This window comes from Protomyctophum parallelum (genome assembly GCF_964188405.1).
Source record: "Protomyctophum parallelum genome assembly, chromosome: 5".
Lineage (NCBI taxonomy): Eukaryota > Metazoa > Chordata > Actinopteri > Myctophiformes > Myctophidae > Protomyctophum > Protomyctophum parallelum.
Genome location: NC_139702.1, coordinates 42,946,154 through 42,960,274, shown reverse-complemented (window position 1 = coordinate 42,960,274; position 14,121 = coordinate 42,946,154). Strand labels below are relative to the sequence as shown.

Sequence of the window (14,121 nt, the reverse complement as noted above, 5' to 3'; positions counted from 1 at the left end):
CACTTTCAAAGAACCACATGGCAGCAACAGCAGTCTACAACTGCATGACCTAGATATGCTCAGAGAAAATTAGAGAGAGGGAAAGTGAAGAGAGATTGGGCAGGAGGGAGGGAGGGAGGGGAAAACAAGACGAATGGAACTGCCTTTCTTTGTTACACTTTTAAGGCAATCGCATCATACTGTCCATCGGCATACTGAGATGTTTGCTAGCCACAGTACCGTATTTACTATTAGAATTGAGGTATTACAATGAGCATAGGTCCTGTTTGGTAGTTAACAGGGAACGACGCTCCATGTCGTCAACCTCCGGTTGCCAACAACCACAGACTAATTTGGCCAAATGTCAGGGGTTTGACTAACTGATTGACAGAATAAATTGGAAATGAATTGGTTGGAATGACAAAATGTCAGTGGATTGAATGAATAATCTGTATGAGGGATTGATTATTGTTATGAACTATTATGCTAGTAATACCATAACAACATTTCTACTTTTTTTTAAACCATGCATTACAGTGTAATGCATCGTTTAAAATTAAAAACGGATTTCCTTTTTGTAGGATAAGGTTATCCTACAAAAAGGAAATCCGTTTCCTTTTTGCTCCGTCGTTTGAGCAAAATGGTTTAATTTGGAAAACAAAACGAAACGAAGCGTTAAACCAAGGTTAGCTTCACTGAATGAAAGTGTAGTCCTGCAAATATCCTGATGCTATTAGCACACAGTGGGGTGGCTTAATCTTTGAGACAAGCATATGCTACTGCTAGGATCAACCAGGTTAGACATACTTACAGTCCAATATAGGCATCGACGCCGGGCACTGCACTCCCCGTGGTGGTGTGGAACGCGTGTGTCGAATTTGAAGTCGGTGTGGGTGGGGCGAACGGTTCTCGAGTTACGTGGATTTCAGACGTACACGCACGTACAGTATGGAGATGTGGTGCATTCATAGTTAGATAGATGTCCTCTGTTCATAAGCTCTCTCTGCTCGCTTAATTATTTTGTACTTTTTTAACGGGCTCTACTGTGCAAATCTTTGCTTTTTGGCAGAGTTCAGTATCATACCACAACCCTGTGGATGCTGAATCATGAACTTCACCTGGGCATCATCCTTCACTTAGCTGCTGTCTTTACTGGACGGAGATATGCTTCACTTACCCTACGGTCTTTACTGGACGGAGATATGCTTCACTTACCCTACGGTCTTTACTGGATGGAGATAATGCTTTCATTGATGAAAGATATCATCAAGAAGTTACCAAAGCATGATACCATTGGCTTAATTTCATTGCGCCTGCGGTATGTGCAGTTCCCCGTTGAACCGTGGCTGGACATGTCTGTCCTGATGAAGGTCTACCGACCGAGATGCTCCAGACATTGTCTCTGATTTTATTATCAGAGATCCTCTTTTGAATATTGTACGTAAAAAAAGAAATGGCAGCAATGCACAGTCGCTTTCCTACCGTTTCCCACAATATTGGTTGGGGAGAGAGCGAGAGAGAGAGTGTGGGGAAATGAGGGTATAGCAAGTGGAAACCAAAGACAAAGTAAAGGGTGCCTGCAGGGGAAGACAAAATCAAATGCAAAAAGTGAAAATGAGAAGAATGTTTGAAGTGGAGACGACCACACCAAAAGGTCACCATGCAACTCCTTGGGTCCGAATGGTTGCAAGGAGTTAACGCTAAAACCGTCTCTCCACCCTTTTGGTGTGGTTTGGGCCATTGAATGCCATGTGTTGAGACGTTGAGTCACTATGGACGACGTGCAACAGGACATATCGCCCCGCAGGGACAACGCTGAAAACCGTCTCGACCCTTTGGTGTGGTTAGGGCTTTACAGTGTACTTTTGAGAGACATGGATGACTGTCGTGACTCAAATCAGTGGGATGTGTTCTTGTGCGGCTATTGATCTGTATGACTAAGGACATCTGGAACGTGCACAGCATGCACGCACACACGCACACACACCAGCCCAGCTGGTTCATTCTAGATATAGGTATACACACGGCCACACTTTCCTCATAAGTATGTCCTCTGGTGCGCACGCACACACACACGGCCAGTGGGACTCTGTTTCTGCTGCCAAGTAGCCATCAGGGGCCTTCCACTCTCTGCCACCGCGATCTGTTACCATAGCAGCCTCTCTCTCTCTGTCTCTATGTCTCTCTCTCTCTCTGTCTCTCTATCTCTCTCTCTCTCTCTCTCTCTCTCTCTCTCTCTCTCTCTCTCTCTCTCTCTCTCTCTCTCTCTCTCTCTCTCTCTCTCTCTCTCTCTCTCTCTCTCTCTCTCTCTCTCTCTCTCTCTCAGTTCAGAGGCAGCAGAGTAGAAAAGTAGAAAACTAGTGGAAAGGGAGGAAAAAAAACTGTCGTTCCTGCCAGCAGAGCATCAGTAAATCTGTGTGTGTGTGTGTGTGTGTGTGACTGTGTGTACACCAGTCTGCCCTCACGACAGGCTCCGGCAGAGGCACACGTCGACTGGGGCTTGAATCAGCCAATCGTATGCTTGCTTTCTGTGGCATATCAGCTGACCTAGCCAATCAGAAGAGCCCCCTGGTGGAGAGAACACACACACACACACACACAGAAAAATGACACACACACACAGAGCACACATTTCATTTTGTTGGTTTTGGCTGCAGTTATCAACCCCAGCATGTGACGATAGAAATGGCTCCATGTGGAGAACACCGAGGTGGAATTCTCCTTTCTTTTGCTTAAAAACAAGAAAAAAAGAACGTAGAAGTACTGTGTGCTCTCTCGCATTGAGCCAGATTTCCATCTTCTCCTGAATCGTGATTTGTGCGCTACGGCTACAGTAGTAGCACTAGCGGCCAAAAAGGCTAGCAGCATTAGCAGCTGGAGAGCGAGCTAGTGGTGTGATTGTTTGTGTGGCTTTGTGTGTTGGTCTCTGGGAGGCCTGTTGCTTTTAGTTTAGTCAGAGTTGATCTAACTGGCCTTTTTAGCGCTTGCCTTTGTCACCAAGTCCCAGGACAGGTGTTGAACACAATCTGCTGCCACGCGCAGCCCCACACACACACACACACACACACACACACACACACACACACACACACACACACACAGCTGTCAGGCCCCTCCTGGTGACCATCTGGCTTTGGGAACCAAGATTATTCCCTCCACTCCACTCTCTCTTTAACTCTCTTCCTCTCTTTTTTTGCATTTTTCTAATCTCCCTTCGTGTTGAGTGCCCAACGGACACCATCCAACCTGAGGTCGTCCCATGTTCAGTTATACTTCTTTCAGATGGTTCCTTTCACAGTTAAAGTAATTTCTTTTCTCACTAAGCAAGAACAGAAAAAGATAGAGGGAGGGAGGGATGGAGGGAGGGAGGGAGGTATTTCTTTATTTTGAGAGCCAGCTGCAAAGCTAGCTGTAGTTTTGTGTCTGGTTTTAACCTATTCAGGACAGGAACGCGTCCGTGTCGTTCTTAGCCTTTTACCACTTTACTACCCTCATTTTAAACTTTAGCTGTTGAAAAATAGCAGATCTACAAGCTCATAGAGCAGCACCAAGTAAGCTTGTAGATCTGCTATTTTCTTAATATATATATTATATATTTTTAACTCAAATCTTTGCTTCTGTGGGAGGAACACCATATTTTCAGAAGGTTGTCGGGGGGCCAAATGCATATAATTCTGGGGGTAACAGAAAGACTCGCCCCGTTTCTTTTTTCCTCCCAGAATTCTCCCCAGTGAGGGGTGGGAGAGGCTGGACAGTAGACGGCTGGACTTTGAATTTCTCTAACTATAAACTTTCATGACAGCAGAACAGCCCAAGTACAAATATAATTTATGAAAAGCTACTACAGTGAAGTCTGTTCACAGAAGTTGTTGTAGGCTATGTGGGGATTATCTGACGAGGTACCATTTGAGTGGGCAAACCTTACATATACTAAATAATACTAAATTGTTTATAGGGTCAATATAAGTAAAATAATATAGCCTTTCTACAGGAGTATCTTTTTATATTTTTCCAAAAATAGTACAAACAGCCAATAGCAAGTTATCCCCCTCACTGGTGACAATTCCGGGAGGAAAAACGGGCAAGCACCGGGGCGAGTCTTCCGGTATTCATTCTGGGGGTCCTTGACATGAAGTAGTTTGAGAACCACTGACAGAAACATAGGGTTTTTCCGAAAACTGTCAGGATTTAGAAGACATTTTGTAGCATCTGGTTTCTGGTCCTAAATGGGTTAATGAGGAAACGCTAACGAGGCTTTTGAAGAACGGCAGACAAATATGTTACCGTGACAACCAACCAGGGAAAAGAAATACTAACTTAAGCCTCATTTAATGCTCCCGGTGAAAGAATGTCGCATGATGACACTTTTTTTCAACCCAAAACATTAGTAGACTTTATAATGCTTGAATGGTGTCCACTGTCCAGTGTTTGTTGACTCCCCGACTCTTCCCTCTCGCTGGCTTCACAGTTTACACGTCGCGGCTGGACTAGCCTGTGTCATAAGAGAGAGAGAGAGAGAGAGAGACACACACACTGGAACTGTTGATTTATTTCCCTCCCTCACACTGACTTCCTCCCCTCTCTTGGTTTCACCCTCTCCATTTTCCCTTTCTTTTTCTCTCTCTCTCTCTCTCTCTCTCTCTCTCTCTCTCTCTCTCTCTCTCTCTCTCTCTCTCTATGCCCCCCTCCCCTCCCTATGCCCCCCTCCCCTTTCTGGTGTGATGGTTGAGTTCCAGAAACAGGAAGGAGCCACAGCTCTAAAAATAGAGAGGAGCCTGCTCAGCCAGGAACCACACACACACACACACACACACAGTGTGCGCACACACACACACACACACACTCCCCTCTCTTCCGTCCTCTTATTTTCTCTCCATGTTGTTCCCTGCTTGTCTTGTCTTCTTATTTACTCTTTATCTCACAAATGTAAACAGTCAGGCACACACACACTCACACACACACACACACACACACACACACACACACACACACACACACATATGCTAACATACGTGTGCATGGCTCTTGACTGGGATGCTAATGAGATGTGTGTTGGCTGTTAATGGTTTGTTAATGCGTGTGTAAACACACTGCTACTGAGGGCTATCTCTCTTTCTCTCTCTCCCTGCCATGTTACATTCATGCTCACACACACACGGTCACACGCATGCACACTCTTAGTACACACAAACATAACAAACACCACACACATGCACACAGGCAAGCATGCACTAACATGTTATTGAGTCAGGGTTTAGGGTGTGTGTTTGTGTGTGTTTGGGGGGGAGGAATAAAACAGAGTGATCTTTTCTGCGGCCACTGGCTTTTTATGTCGGGTCAGCAGGTTTGAAAGTGCTGATGACACATATACGTGCGTACATATGTGCGTGTACACACACACACACACACACACACACACACACACACACACACACACACACACACACACACACACACACACACACACTCTGTCTCTCTCTCCCTTTCTCTCTAACCTCACAGGCATGTGAGAAAAAGCTGCAGCACTATAAAACTAGACTGGTGTTTAGTGCGTGCGTACGTGCGTGCGTGCGTCACTGACATGCAGCACTGAGGTGGTGCTGGAACAATAACGCCTCATTGTTCACTTGGGCTGAAAGTTATTCTAAGGTTAATCAGAAGGTCGTGGCGGCTGTTGAACGCTAAGTGTTTGCAGTGTTTAGGCAGCGAGCGCCGCGGCGAAAAGAGTTGCACTCTGAATCAGAGTGCGTTCTTTAATGCGTTTGAAATGAAATAATCAACTCGTTGGGATCCCATTAAAACGAGATCCAAACCACATTTCTGCTTTATCAGCCACAGAAGAATGGAATGTCCGTCGAAACGAATCAGTGCTGTTTAACCACTTGAACCCCAGCATTCCCTCTTCTCAGTGGTTTAAAAGTAACTTAAGTATTCATTTAACGTACTTAAGTACAATTTCGACAGTATTTGTATTTAACTTATTTCACTAATTCTACTCCACTACTACATCTCAGATCCAAATATTGTGCTTTTACTCCACTGCTTTCATTTGAAAACTTTAGTTACTTTGTAGATTTCAATTATTATTACATATGTCCCATTTTCAAAAGGTCTGAAGTGGTTAATGTTAACGCATTAATGGAGAATTCCATGCTAGAATGCTTTCTTATATTTCTTACCTTTCTTTGTAGTTGTTACGTCCCCACCAAAGAGGTCCAGGTGTTTTTTTGTGCAAAAGCTCCTTATTGGCTATTTTCCCTACCATAAGCCCTCAATGAATTGCATTGCATTGAATGGGAATTGAATGGGGCTATGGGGTGTTATGCTAGTTCGCTTATTTCCATCGAAATAAGTAGTAAAGTGTGCCGCTTGGGATATTATTGACATTATGAAGAGAGGATGTATACAAAGAAATTATAATTTTGAGCAATAATAACAGGCGCTATAACAGGCCGTTCTGGAAAATTTGGGGCATTGGTTAAACGTTGGCATCCAGGGATTGTGTCCAACTGTGGCCACTGGCAGAACCACTCCCCTTGCTGGACGACATTAGCATTCTGCCAGCTAAGGGTGAGTCTGGGATCTCTCAGGCAGAGACGATGTACTCCGGACCAATTCTGTCCGGAGCGATATGCGTCTGTTTGGGGCCGCTAGAGGCGGGATCAACGCGAGACTTATGACATATTGAAGCTGTGCCACAGTGCAATGTAAACACAACCTAACAAGACTACAACTCGAAATTATTATGGAGATATCAGATTTTTGTCCCGCTGCTTCGGGTTCATCGTTTCTGCCTGAGAGATCCCAGATGCAGGCAGGAGGAGGGAACTTGTGAACTCAGTACTGCCGCAATCTGGCGGAGTCAGGTTTAGTCACTGACACCTACACTTCTTTCTTTCCGAGTGCTGATTTGCTCGTCTACACATGACATGATTCTCCATTCATTGTCAATGGCATTTAATATTTGTGTTTGGACAAAAATCGACATATAGCTGAATTTAGGAGGGGTTAGTGGCCTTCAAAAACAAGACTTTGGTCTTTTCTGTTCACTCAATCTTTCTGCGCTTTTTGTCAGAGGGGAGTGAAATAAAGCGCCTGAAAAGTACTGAACTAGTTTCTCTATACCTGTCATCAATTAAACAAGCCACCCAGCATTCCTCACAGTTTTATTTGACAAGACGTATGTCAGTCTTGAGCTGCTTCGCGCTCCATTCTCTCTTCCGCGTATGGCTTCCACAAACAAACAGTGAACCGTGGGACACAGGAGGAGCATTGAGCTGGCTCTGGCTAAGTGACAAGTCAAGCTATTACTGTGTACTTTAGTCATGTTTGCATTTGCTCCGTTCACTGTGGATAACATCCATTCTGTCCAAAGAGGCGTGACAAAGGCTTTGGACCACTTGAGCCCTATTTTGTATTATACGGAATATAAAATGACTGACAATGACCGCTATACCACGTAGCCTACAAAACAGACTATAATTATTTAATAATTTTATAGCTAAAATAAATGGTGGAAATGTCCACAATTGTTTTTTTAATGCTTGAATACGTATTAATTTTTCAACATGGAAACGTGACTATTTAGCAAAAATGATTAGGATTATATATATTTTTTTTAGATCAGACGATTATTTATTCATTGTGACAGGCCTAGTAACATCCTAGTTAACTAACTAACTAGTAGCATCCAGTCTGTTCTTCAGGATGGGTCAACGTTTCTGATCACAGCTCACAGCAGGGCTTTCACTTCTAGTGATTTTTACTAGTCAACTAGTTGTTTATACCTACTAGTCCTTACCCGTTGTGAGATATTTGCCCCACCTTGTGGCCGTGAAGGGTACTGCGCCCGGGTGCGTTTGTAATTGACTAATAAATTAATTAATAATCATTAATGTGTCAAATCGAAAAAAGGGCTTCGTTACGCCCTCCATATTCATATGGTCAATGCCTGTGTGAAAAGTGGGACTGATTGGTGCAGGCAGTAAGGAGTTACGGCAGTGTTTCTGACACACAGACACACACACAGACACACGGACAGACATTCGGTTAATTATAGTATGATTATGTAAAAAAATATATATATATTTTTTTCTTATCAACTAGTCAACTAGTACCAACAAGGTCAACTAGTGGATTTACTAGTCGACTAGTTGCTTATAGCCCTAGCTCAGTGGTTCTCAACGTTTTTGGCTGGGGACCGCCGGAAATGCTCGCGACATAGCATTTCATAGATTCCATAGTAGTTTTACAGCTCACAGTGACATAGCATTTCATAGACTCCATAGTAGGTTTACAGCTCAGTGACATAGCATTTCATAGACTCCATAGTAGGTTTACAGCTCAGTGACATAGCATTTCATAGACTCCATAGTAGGTTTACAGCTCAGTGACATAGCATTTCATAGACTCCATAGTAGGTTTACAGCTCAGTGACATAGCATTTCATAGATTCCGTAGGTTTGACTTGCAAGAAAGTTGAAGTGAAATCATTCTACTTTTTGACCATCTAACACACACACACACACACACACACACACACACACACACACACACACACACACACCTCTACTTATTAAAGACCTGTTTGATTTAATTGACTAATTTCACAGTCTGGTGGGCCAGCCAGACCACACAAACGCATACACACATGTGCGTCCGCACGCAGGCATGTAAGGTACAAGCTGGCCTACATTATAGGAAAGAAATTGCATGTGTAATTTGTGTATGTTTGTGCTTTTGTGTGATACATCGACCAGATGATCTGTTATCTTCACAGCAGAGCAGTGTTGTTTTTGTCGACTAAAACTAAGACGTCTACTACCTTTTTTCACTGCACACAGCGTGTCGTAGTGCGACGCGTTGTGTGCCATGCTTTTTGTTCTTGCTTAATGTAAGTTAAGCATCTGCTAAATTGTAAGTAACCAACATTATGTGTACTCCATGCTCACTGCACGGTTGTGTTCAGTAACTCAGTAGCTTAGATGATTTATCTGCAGGCGCGGAAAAAGCACCGTGAACTCATGCAGTGTCATCTGTCTGTCAGCTGTCTGCTCTGCAGAAGAAGCCACTTTTTAACTCATTTGTAATTCCCGATGACGTCTCCCGAACTGATCTCCCCACATAGTCTGTCTGTCTGTATGGGCTTTAACCTGTTCAGTTATGTGTCGACGAATAAATTAGGCTCAAGGTTTTGTCAGGATATATATTTTTTTTAGATGCTGCTCTTTCCCACTCTGATTTCTGCTTCTCCTTGTTTGTCAGTAATGTGCGTGTGCGTGTGTGTGTGTGTTACCAACTTTCCATCCTTTAGCTGGGGACCACCTGTAACCCACTCAAGGACCACTAGTTGAAAACCGCTGAATTGGACCATCGAGTACTGTATATACAGACGGTACTACATAAATTGCCAGGTTTAAAAAATAGCAGATCTACAAGCTCGTAGCTCGAGCTTGTAGTTCTGCAATTTCTGAAACATCGGGAAAATATTTGAATATATTCTTTCAGAGCGAACATTTTTAAATGTTCGCTCTGGGGGTATATTTTCTTCTGGGGGTCCCAGGAGCAAGATATTTTCAGAGGCGGGTAGGCAGCCAATTACATATAGTTTTGGGTGTCGAATGACTGACATAGAAAACATGGGTTTTTCAGAAAACTGTCAGGATTTAGAAGACATTTGTAGAATCTCTTAAACGTACCCACGTCGTGGCCCCTCTCTCTTTCTCGGGACGGTTCGCTGACACACGCAAGGCTCTCGCACGTTGGGAGATGCCGTCGACGTGGATTTTAAAATGCTGCTCGAAACCCGGAAAGAGGAGAGCAGGCGAAGAAAACAGACGAGGGGGCGGAAAGAGGAGAGAGACGAGAGGGAGATGAAGGCGGAGTTGAGGAGAGGAGAGGAGAGGAGAGGATGCAGTGCATTAAGCAGCAGAGCAGCAGGTTGCTATAACAACAGCACCTTAGCGGCGCCATCTCTCTTCCTCTGTCGCTCTCTCTCTCTCTGATCGCCCTCCCAACGTTCGCTCCCCGCTGTCATTTGGTGCGCTATGCCTCTCCATCACTCTACCGATATTTACCGTCTCTCTCGCTCTCTCTCTCTCTCTCTCTCTCTCCCTCTCTCTCCCTCTCTCTCATGCTCACTCTGTTCTCTTCATCTTCTAGTAGCTCCTCCACTCAGACGAAAGAGACCATCTGTCGGAGGAGCAGCTCTTCTCCTCCACACAGTCTCTCTGTGTCTCTCTCTCTCTCCCCCATCTCCTGCATTATGTGTTAGTTCTCCACCTCTCCCTCCCTATCTGCATTCTCTGGCATTGTGAGCTTGTAGATCTGCTAGTTTGACTCACAATCTTTTATTTATATATTATTATTTATTTATTTTTCGATACAATTGTGGCCAAGTATCATACAGCTCAACAGTGTAGTGGGAGGGCTTGTCAGGAGGTGTGTGTGTGTGTGTGTGTGTGTGTGTGTGTGTGTGTGTGTGTGTGTGTGTGTGTGTGTGTGTGTGTGTGCGCGCTACAGTTCACACCAGCAGGATAATGGGGTAATGTTTTATAGGTGGGCTTTGAAAGGCAGCTCTGTTATTACCAACATGAGTCACTAACATTTAGGGAAAGCCTCTAGCTTGCGTAACCCTGGTCCAACTTCTCTCTCTGTCTCGCTCTCTCTCACACACACACACACACACACACACACACACACACACACACACATTATGTAGTAGTAACGAAACTCGCATAGACTAGAACTGAATTATTTAGATAATATTGATTGCGTGCACACACACGGGCGCACGCACACAGGCACACAAGCGCACACAGACACACACACACACAGACACACACCTCTGTGTGTGTGTGTGTGTGTGTGTACCAGCAGGAGTGGGTCTAGCTTAGGGTCAGAATACAATCTGAATATATTTTGTCAGCCGTTCCATCTGAATAACAAAGAGGCAAAAGTGCCTTGTGCGCGTCCATCTATCCATGTGAAAGTGTCTTTTGCGTACGTGCGTGCAAAGACATCTAAATATTTATCGGGCCTCACCCCTCAGCTAGTCGGCTTATACCAAGTGCTGTATTATCCACATGACTTGCAAACATCAATAGCGTTGACAGACAGTGTTTGACCTGGTCACAGAGTAGAAGCAGAAGTTGTCAGTGTGGTATGAAGCTCAATCGACTATCAATGCCTTGTGTTATTTTATCTGATACCTTATTTTTTCTTTAGTGGCTTTAATGGTCGGTTGATAATAGCCTGCCATTTGGGTTGGCGAAAGGGCCTTTCTGCGTGGAGTTTGCATGTTCTCCCCGTGTCCCTTATAGGGTATAGGTACCCTCACAAAAAACATGGAGTAATCCTGGTCTCTAAACTACCTTCCCCTGGCCAGCTTGATGGAGGGGAAAGGAACTGGTTGGAATAATGTGTTCCTTCCGTGTCCGGCCACCCTGTCGGGTGAAAAGAAGCAGCTTGGACTCCTCATGCATAGAAGGAAGCATGAGGTCAGTCCGCTGCCCCACCCAGGTTGGCAGAGGAAGTGTAGCGCCCAGGATTTCATTAGATAATTGACACTGGGTGAAAGAAATGGGTTGCAAAATCGTGGGATAAAAAGATAATAGCCTGTAATGTACTGTAAAATCCTGAGTTTTACAAATAGTGTGGTAACGCCTCGAGCTATACTACGTAAAATTGCTTAAATTGCCTTAGGTTTTTAAAAGACAGAGCAGACAATATAATTATCTATTATTCCATGCCATTTTACTTTAAATAAATTATAATTAGGTAAAATACATAATGACGACCTTCGTGATATTCATGATATTTATATTTTGTCCTTGAAAATGTTGTAACCGTAGTTACAACAGATGACAAAGAAATACAAATAAAGGTCTGGTCTTGGTATTCCCGACATAGTTATGCCTTAAGAGTTTAATGCAATTGCAAGACAAATCCTCTATAAAAAGTGAGAGGTGTTCATACTAGTAATCTGCAACCTACAAAGCTACAAATACACTTTGTATCTTTCGCATCTACTGTACCAGTGTGAACGCAGCAATACAGTAGCATGCATCTCTCTCTCTTGCACATCTTCTTGTCGGACAGTATGGTACAATCATTTGGTTGTCATTTCAGGCAAAATTTTAATCCTGGCAATTATTGTTTTGAGTTCTTCTTCTTCTTCGTGCATTGAACTTCTCACATAGTTACGATCATCGGCAATGTAAACGACATGCAATGATATATAAACCCATTCAAACCTGAGGACGCATAATGTGTCGCCTTATAGCTTTTAACCACTTGAACCATTATTATTTAAAACATTATCTGTTGAAAAAATTGCAGATCTACAAGCTCGTGTCGCGGCACCGAGTGCCGCGCTACGTGTAGGTCTGCTATTTTTGAAAGAAAATTGAAAATGTGTGCAAATCTTTGAATATATATTCTTTCACAGTTTTTTAACTCAAATCTTTGCTTCTGGGGAGGTCCCTGGAACAACATATTTTCAGATTGGGAACCACTGATTATAGAAAACTAGGTTTTAAAGAAAAATGTAGAAGACATATTTTGTAGAATCTGAGTCTCAGGTCTAAATGGGTTAAAAAAAATAATGCTCCCAACGTCCCCCTCTACTGTAGTGTATCCCCTCCCGGGTTCTAATCTTACTTCCTGTTTCCTGTCCCCCACAGCTGCAGGAGACGGTCAAGAGGAAACTGGACAGCGCGCGCTCCCCGCTCAACGGCGACCAGAATGGCATCTGCGACGGCGGCAGTTACTCTCCGACCACCAAGCGGCTACGGAAGGACGGCGGCGGGGGCTTGGACTCGCTCAGCGGCCTCCCCAACAACAACAACAACGGCGTCCCTCCTCCTATCTCTCCGCTGCACCACCAAATGGACATCAAGCCCTTACTGGGCGGCGGCGGTGGGCCCAACGGGCCTCACCTCGGCGGCAACAACAACAACAACAACACTCCCAACAACAACAACCACGTGTCGGGCGGCGGGCGGCCCGCGTCGGACGAACTGGGCAAAAACGGCGGCGGCGGCCACCTCCTCCCGCCGGACATCAAGCTGAACGGCTCGCTGGACTCCCTGGAGGACGGCTTCGGCCTCCTCAAGGACCTGAAGCAGGAGCCGCTGGACGAATGCGGGGTGGGCATGGAGTCCGGCTCGGACCCTGGCTCGCTGTCCAACCAGAACAAGCTGTTCTCGGACATCAACCTCAACGACCAGGAGTGGCAAGAGCTCATCGACGAGCTGGCCAACACCGTGCCCGAGGACGACATGCACGACCTCTTCAACGAGGACTTCGAGGACAAGAAGGAGGCAGAGTTCTGCGCCACCGCCGCCGGTCGGCCCGGCAGCAACCAGACGCCGCCGGGACCCCCGGAGGGCTCGGGGAACGTGTCGGCGGCGCCACCCGGAGGAGGAGGTGGTGGTGGGGGGGCGCCGGGGCCCCCTCAGGCTCCTCCTCCTCAGGGGGGACCACAGGTCCCCATGGGCTCCCCACAGGTCAGTACCGTAACCGTACCGTATCTACGCTGTGAATCACTGGTTCCCAAAGTTTTTCATGTCAGTTTTTCATGCCAAATTGACACCGCAGACCACTATTTGAAATGATATGCCAGGGACCCCCCGTAAGAGAATTTTTACGGTTATAGCAGTGATTCTCAACCCGTTTAATTTCAAGGACCCCCAGTTTGACATGCATTAGGCTACGGACCCCGATTTAATGGCATTTCTATCTCTGGGACCGACTGACACGCGACTGACACGCCTCGTCGTGGGTGGGCACGTTCCGGTGAAATTGTCGCGTTCGTGCGAAAATCTTAAAACGTGAAGTTGTTGTCGTTCGCCTCTGGGGTGTTTTGGCTACATCTAGCTACTTCAGCTACATCCAGGATAGCGCCTAGTGTGTCGCTAAATGTGCTCCGTTGCTGCAAAACGCTGGGCGCTCTGATTTAATGGTCCTAAATACCCCCGGGCGTTCATGGTGTTAACATGATATAACCCCCTGCAATCTCCTAATACCAAACCCCCTTATTTGTCTGAGCTGTCCTAATTACAGCTGTACTTGTAAATCTAAACACCACCTTCTTCGACCCTGCAGGCGGAGGAGACCCCATCCTCTACCAACCCCTTTTTT

General features: G+C 45.2%; 1 protein-coding gene across 1 annotated transcript in view; it reads left to right on the top strand.

The window, feature by feature from the left end:
- Positions 1-14,121, top strand: part of maml3 (mastermind-like transcriptional coactivator 3) — a 154,558-nt gene that overhangs the window by 65,935 nt on the left and 74,502 nt on the right. Inside the window, exon 2 of the mRNA XM_083765314.1 lies at positions 12,663-13,487. Within this exon, the coding sequence (XP_083621440.1) occupies positions 12,663-13,487 (825 nt within the window). The remainder of the gene's footprint in view (positions 1-12,662; positions 13,488-14,121) is intronic.